Genomic DNA, 8,073 nt, shown 5'->3' with positions numbered 1-8,073 from the left:
AAGGCCAGAGCAAGGTCTAAGGAAAGAGCACGCACTATACGCTTTATCATGGACGGGGAGGTTTGGGAAAACGTGAATGCAATAAAGAGTGGTAGATGGGGAGATAATAGAACAACAGTATATGTCATGTTGGGATTAGGCCTTTTAGGTATTCATGCAATGTTCTGCTCGTGAATTGTCTATCTCGTGAAACTGTAAAAAGGAGAAGGGAAGCGTGTGTGTGGGACCTGCCATAATATTTCTATCATTAATGCAGTACCCACCTGACAGCCGTCCATCTGGAAATCCCAATGAAGCTTAACAAGGTGTTTGGTTGATAAATTTTTCCAAGGATGGTGTTCGAGTCCAATTCCTGGTTTTGGTCTTCTTTGAATATGCATGCGGGACAGCAGGAATGGAATTGCATTCAAATAAACCCTAGGTATTTTCAGATTTGGTGAACATTGGGAATAACTAGTGAATTACAAATTTATTGTACTGCAATTGGAGCATTGGTCTTTGCACTAAAATTTCATATGTGGGCGTATGTTCCCAATACTGAAAAGCACAAAATGTGTGGATTTCATGTAATGAAATTCAACAGCGTTTGATTCATTCTGAACCAAATTCCACAGACAAATATCATCACCTAGGGCCGTATTGTTTGTCTCTTGTGAGACTGCCATAGATCATGAACATGATGAATATATATATATATATATATATATATATATATGTGTGTGTGTGTGTGTGTGGAAATATCACATTTTTTAGTATGTATCCGACTTTGAAAGAATTGCAATAAAATCATGTTATTTTGAAAATATGGGCAATATTTGTGGCAATTGTGTTCAAATATCATCCGTTGATTGTTCACTCTTGACTATTAACAGCCAGTAAAGATGCTTTTATGATTTGATAACCCCGTTATGTGCCCCCATGTGTGTCACTGTCACCTTTTGTCTCCTTGCATTAGAGAATTGATCCAGATTTGTTACCCCCTTCCCCTTCCGTAACAATTGCTGTTTTAACAGTTGGCAGACACGTTATGAATAATCTTAAATCAAAGAAATTTGTAGACGTGAGCAAGCAAAGTATAACTGTTTTGTGGAAAAACTAAGGGTTACTCTTCACTTTAGGTTCAAATTTGGCTGTTAAGTCAGGAAAGTTCTTAGGTGACTAATAAGGACTTGAAACGAGGGTGTCACTAAGAAGTAAAGCCAAATTATTCATATATTCCCGCCTAATTCTAACATTGATTCTAAGCAATGTGAAAGAGTAAAGGCACAAGCCACCATATTAAGAAAGGTGTTTTTGTTCTTGTGGCTTCACACGTAGTCCACACATGAAGATACTGACACTGGTTGTGCGGACATGAAACAGTGTCTACAGCATGTAACAGAGACGACCACTTTGTGGGCTCGTCTTGTTTGCTAGGGGCAGCTAGTGCATGTCACCTTGTGTTTGGGACGTTGCAGGTTCAAAACCCAATGGTATAGTTGTATAATTGGTAGGGATCTGCCTAACCCCAGCTTGCCTTTAAAAAAAAGAAGAGAAAACAGAGACTACCACTTTTACCTGATGCCAATTGAAGAAACTGAAGAAATCAAATCTTACATAATAGACAGAATGCTTCCTCAAAAAACTCTAGAATAAGGTAATGAAGTATAATGTACAGGTTGATCATTGAAAAAGAAAAGTACGAACCTCCCTAGATAGTTATAACCCAACATCACAGGGATAGCAGGGCCATGATATGTACCAGCTTCTTGCTGAGCAAAATTTAAACAGTTAGAATGCAAAGGATCAACACAGTTCTTGTATTAGAGAAAAACACGGAGCTCAACAGTATTAGCTTTGGATGCTCTTCTGCTACTTAACCAGCTTTTGGCAGGATCTCCTCAGTGAGAATCTCAAGTGTTGCTCCAGCATGCTCTTTACTGGGTTTCACCTCTGCAGAAGTTATTTGCTTATGATAATTGGTCAGGAATTAAAACAAACAGCAAATAAAAAGAGGATATAAACGGCTGCCCATGCAAAAAGCATCTAATGGTTGAAAAAAATGAAAGCTGAAAGTATATAAGCCACCATCATGTGAATAGCTTGTTCACCATGCAGAAATTACAGCATTTCTTGACAAGCATGTCACTACTATAAAACAATTGAGCACCCCTAGGTGTTTATGGAAGGGATAATCACACTATAGATATCACTATCACAAACAACATATCAAGAGAAAAAAATGCAAATAACTTGAAAGATATTACATAGCATTAAGCTCTAAAGCTTTCTTTTAAAACTCATATTATTGAAGCATATATGTAAAGTCATGGTGACTTAGACAATGGGTACTGGCCTAAACCCAACTAGGGGGCAATCCCCTTGATTGACATCATAATAACAATAACAATAATAACAGCAACAGCAACAACAACAACAACAACAACAACAACAACAATAATAATAATAATAATAATAATAATAATAATAATAATAAGAAGAAGAAGAAGAAGAAGAAGAAGAAGACAAAGAAATCATATCCAGAGTATGTTTTTTGTACTGCAAGCCCAAGTTGTACTTAACGTGTCAATAACTGAGTTTCCTTTTTCAAATTCAATATCCTTTTTATTGTCCATATTTGTTTCATATCCATCAGTTCCACATCTGTCTTCAAAATTTAATGATTTTTCAAAGGAAAAGTAGCAAGTTTCTTAAGCGTGTCTGCAGAGCATTCCTCAGTTGCTACATGCTGCATGAGTGGTATTCTATCACTTGAAAGTTGAGAAACGAGAACAGAACAAAGCACTTATTTCAGTGAAAGATCAATGAATTGCATTCAGACAATTGTCAAATTTCTGAATGGAAAATTTTAATGTAAGAAACATCTAGCCTTAATATATCTAGGGCTGCCGATACAGTGAAGTGGACCTACACTGATTCAGGTATTTTCAGTTAAATCAACCTATGAATCTTGAACCTTTCACTGCCCCATTCCACAGGAAGCTTATATGGGCACTGGGCCCTAATCTTAGACAATCAGCAAATGTGTTCACATGGTCAATGTTGACAGACAGTATTCCAACTAGGTTATATCTGAAGCAAAGAGGCTGTCATTGGATCAGTATGCTGTGCGGTAAGGATGAGGTATGTACCTTTCACTTGATATGGACCTACCCCTTTTTTTATATTGAGGAGATCCCCGGCCTGGCCAGAGGGATATACAAATTTTGAGGGGCAGCTGACACTTTCTTGCATTTTTGCAACATAGGAAAAAACACAAGAAATGGAGCATAATTTGGAGATGGTGGTGTATCTTTCTTGGTGTTTTAGCTGGCTGGAAAGAAATAGCAGAGGACTTGAGAAATCTAGCTCTATTCACGTTATTTGGACTAGAATACAATATCGGCTGAAGCTTCTTGCTGGGTTAAATGGCTAGCCAAGGATCAGATTGGATCAGCTCTTCAAGAATTGGTTCAATTTCTTTACCTGCTCCTGAAGCTTTAAATTCTAACCTGATCTAATGTTCCATTCTATATCACATGGATACGGCTGCAGATATGGGGATACAGCCATTTTTATGAAGTTTTCAATATGACTAGTATAAAATGGAGTATCCATGTAACACAGGTACCACTGTTTGCTTAGATTTCTGCTCGTCACCTATTTATTTTTCCTGTCTATATAATAAGGAAAAAAGATCAATAGAATGTTAAGCTTCCCATGAAACTTGAACATATGTCCATGATCAAATAAGAAAAATAGCCTCATAACACAATCAAACAACTAAAAGAGAAGTAAACATAATTTACTTTGTAGTCAGCCCCCACGAGGGAATGACTACTTGTGCCATTAATGCTTTCTTAGAGCGGCATGCAGGACATGCCGATTTTGAAAAGGGAGTACTTCTATAAAGCATAGGGAGCAGGGCATCATTTTGTAGCATTACTAGAATCATGCTACTAAGGTTATACTCCAGACACACAAGAATCTTCAAATCATATACTGCAGATGACAATCTTATGAACAGCCTCAGTAAGGATGGAACTGAAAAAATGATCCCTAAACGGATTGAATAAGTTCAATAAAGCATCCAGGTGCAATTCAAAAAACAGAAAACAAACTTTCATATGCTAACCTTTGTCATCCATAGTTCAAAATCTATCTGTACAACCAGAACAGCTAGACACACTGAAAGTTTGAAACCCATGACCCCAACCAGCAAATGGATAAGCCACGTAACTATCACGTAGAGTTGTCACTTCCCACTTATCACATAAATATGCGAAAGGCACTGCATCCAATACTTCTTCAAATCCTTCAACTGGCAAAAAATCTAAAATCCAAAAAGGCAGGCACTAACATGAAGCCAAATAGTGATCATCCAACTGTATTCATGCATGTTGAGATGTTTCACAAAGAGGATATCAACCCCTTAAAAGGTACGGAATATATGGATTCAGCACCAGATGAATACTGAACTCTTTAACCAGGCCTGGTTTCTGCCCAGAGAGTCTGGGGAATATATTTCAACCATCAAACTCAGAGAATTAGATTGTTCTTAGGTGATCAGTCTATTGGATCAAGTGATAAGACTTATCCAATTCAAAGTTATTCGATTTGTTGGAGGCAATAGAATCCAATTTCAAAGCCAAAAATGACTTTCATGAACTGCACAAGCAATTAGACAAAACAATGAATTCTAATCAGGTTCTTAGCTTGGATTTGAATAATTTTGGCATATTCCTTACACAAAACTCCTAGAATAACAGCTTAATAAGGAAAGAAAGGGGGGAAAAGCTACCACATCAGAGAATTGTCAATATTTGCATTGGCATCTTCTCTCTAAGTAGGTAGATGATCCCCCACTGCTGCATAGAAACCTTTTGACATGTCTGACACATCATGTAATCTAGGTTATAAGGACTCAAGAGACATGATGTCAGATTACAATATCTAAATAAGCCTTATCACTTCAATCCACTGCTTCAGCTATTGTCACTACAATGTGCTACTTTCTATTGCCCAGAGTGCTTCTGCTTCTCTTCTCTAATCGATGAATCTAGCAGGTGTTACTGCTTCACTTCTTCCACTTCATATTTTCTTTCGTACTGGGTTACATTTCCACCCTTTAGACTGTACTTGCTTCGCTACTTTGACATTATGTACTACTTTCCTATTTGGGTTTTTTTCCCCTTTAGTTCATACATGTGAGAACACTAAACTATGTCAGCAGAAATACGTCCTTTCCCATTGACTTTTGTGTCTTCACTTGATGAATCTGGGAGCTTCCTGTTACATTCAGGAATTTGCCTTTGACAAGTTAGATGGCTGGTAATTAACTAATATTTCCTCAAAACTGATTCTGGTATGCAAGAACAATGAAAAGGGCGATCCTAAGGTCAAGAGGCACATTGCCATAGGGTTTTTCTGTAGCACATATAAATTTCCCTTTGGTTAATCTAGTTCCTGGCGCCTCATCCATTTTACATATTTGACATCACAGACTCAAGTCCATGTCCCATGGGGCTACTTGAGTGTATCTTAACAAGCGTTCTATCAAATTGTATTCTTGTTAAATGCAAATTGCAAGTAGAAAAGCACTTTATCCTTATACCGAACCAGTGCACTCAATACTTTAGGACATTTCTGGGGCACACACACATGGGCACACATAGGTGAGTTTTTAACTTAATCAATCGAATATTGAACATGTTATCCCAACATTTTTCAGCTTTCTTCTCAGAAGTCTCATGCTACAGTAGAGCTAAAATTACAGAAAGTGAATGAAAAAGGCATAAGGCAGATTGCTCTATCTTTCCAAAGATAAACTAAATTGCACCAGGAATCCTAAGAAGGAACCCACCAATGTGATTCATGACTCGTAATCAGATTTTTCTGCAAAGTAATTGCACCCAAAAGAATCAACAGATCAGTCAAGGGATTAATCAAATAAATCCAGTCAATCCTATTTGTTTGGTGATCCTATTTAACTTTGAATAAGTTAGCATTGGCTCTTCCTGGCAATAGATCTGGAATTATTCAAGGAAAACATTTCATAAATGAGTCCTGCTAATAATGTCACCTTCCAATGCTCGCATACGTTAATATTCAGTGTCCATTCAATCACAAAACTGCGAACTTGGTAGCATCGTTGCAGTAATGACCACAAACAAGTGAAGTTTACAAGTTCACCATTCTCAATTTGCAACTCTATGATCTCAAAGCCCATAAAAAAACATGTCAAAAGGAAAATAATAATTTAAAAAAGAAAGACAAACCTATAGAAGAAAAGATGAAGAATAACCCTAAAGAACAGGTTTAACTACTCTGTGACCACCCATCAAGAAGTTCAAACACATAGCAATATAGAAACAAATCAAAACCCCAAAAAGAAAACCAACAAAAGAAAGCCTCCTAATTCATCTCCCAAATAACTCCAAACCAACATTTTTCTTCGCTTTGATCAAGATGGCACCCTTCTATATCGAAGCATATACAGTCCAACAAAGAAAATGATAAAAATTTTGAAACAGAGAGAGAGGTGTTGTTGGCGGATACCGTATCCGCCGATAGAATTGAGCCTGGCCTGAACGATCATGTTGGAGATGAAGTGGGAGGCTTCGTAGGCGTCGGCGATGAGCTTCTTGACGTGGGCTTCGCCAGTAGCATGGCGGTTCTCCTCGAACTTGCTCCTGATCTCCTTCGCCGACTGCTGCAACATCCACTCGTCCCCCGCAAACGACTTCCTCGCCGCCCTCAGCAGCGCCCTGTACGCACCACCCACCGATTCCTTCCCCATCCTCTCTCTCTCTCTTTTCCTTGCTCCGCCCGTCCGACTCGTTTGTTTCACGCTGGAGAAAAGGAAATCCCCTCCCTTGAGCGGAAAATGCTTTCCCGGGGGGGGGGGGGGAGGTGTTGGCAGCGTCGAACGACGGAGGGTGTTCAAGCTCAACTCTTTGTGGGGAGCCGAGCCGAGCTTGAGCTCATGGCAAGTTCGAGTTAAATGAGCCGAGTTCCAGCTGGCTGTTTATTAAAAAAACTACAAATTCATAAATTAAGATTAATAAAAATTAAAATCTAAATCTACTCAAATTGATTCATGTGCAAGAGGGATATACAAAGTTCTTGCTTGTAAGCCAAACACTTCAACCATTTACACTATGATACAGGGAGTCCGAGTTCGGTTAACACCCCGATTTGAGACTTAGGGAGTCCGAGTTCGGTTGATATTACTTTCAGAAAAAGAAATCATATATAATTCACACATGGTTATTTTTATTTTTTCAATAACTCATTTTCTTTCACAATGTTCATCATTTATAATACAAGAAATAACAAATAAATAAATGTTCAATGACAAGAAAAATAAAAACTACAAAATGCTTTGTCGAAGTAGCCGATCACATTCTGCCTATACTAATATGCTTGAAACCTATAGTTGTAATTATACAGGGGGTGAATTTATAACCCAATAAAAAATAATTATAAATAAATAAATACTTTAACTTACAACTGTAGTGGACTCTAAGTACCTAGTTTGAATTTAGTTTTTGATACACCACACAAGTTTGTATGTTTTAATTATTCTTTCATTATTCTCTTAAACACTCTATCACACCAAACTAATCATAGGTCGTTTATACCGATCATAGCCGTCTATCATTAGCGTAGCAACCCATGTAGAACATCTCAATTCTACATGTTGGTCAAACAATGAGCCATACACTCACAGTGATCCCCGAACCATCAGGCACTACAGTGAAACAAAAAATGAAACTCTACCAATAGCTAGCCGAAAGATCAAGCTCAATCTTAATTTCAATATGGTTTATGCTACATCCTAATCATGATGGTTATCAATCATCCATGGTCGCCTAGAGTCTCAAACACTCTGTGAGTATAACCCTAAGTCATAAGTTAAGTTTAACACATTGAACAACATTCTCAAACTCATATTTCACTTGTTATCTCACAAGTGATATCGTGAAATGATCACGATGGATCTCACTCTTTAATCTTAGAATGACATTAGAGTTCACACTTATCTCATACTATGCATGCAATGATATAGGGTCTCAACATCATTAAATTATC

At 37.7% G+C, this 8,073-nt stretch overlaps 1 protein-coding gene across 1 annotated transcript; it reads right to left on the bottom strand.

Annotated features, from left to right (window-relative positions):
• Window positions 1-1,612: 1,612 nt before the first annotated feature.
• On the bottom strand, window positions 1,613-6,859 carry LOC149839285 (mitochondrial zinc maintenance protein 1, mitochondrial-like). The gene is made up of 2 exons (XM_090004069.1): window positions 6,538-6,859; window positions 1,613-1,932 (listed from the first exon to the last, which is right to left on the bottom strand). Exons 1-2 carry the CDS (start codon window positions 6,776-6,778, stop codon window positions 1,856-1,858), a joined length of 318 nt encoding a protein of 105 aa, XP_089860195.1. The 5' UTR covers window positions 6,779-6,859; the 3' UTR covers window positions 1,613-1,855.
• Window positions 6,860-8,073: the final 1,214 nt, after the last annotated feature.

This window comes from Nuphar pumila, chromosome 4 (assembly GCF_984573655.1).
Source record: "Nuphar pumila chromosome 4, dmNupPumi1.hap1.1, whole genome shotgun sequence".
In the NCBI taxonomy this organism is placed as follows: Eukaryota; Viridiplantae; Streptophyta; class Magnoliopsida; order Nymphaeales; family Nymphaeaceae; genus Nuphar; species Nuphar pumila.
Note: the sequence above shows the minus strand (reverse complement) of the source record. Positions and strands in the feature narration are given on the sequence as shown.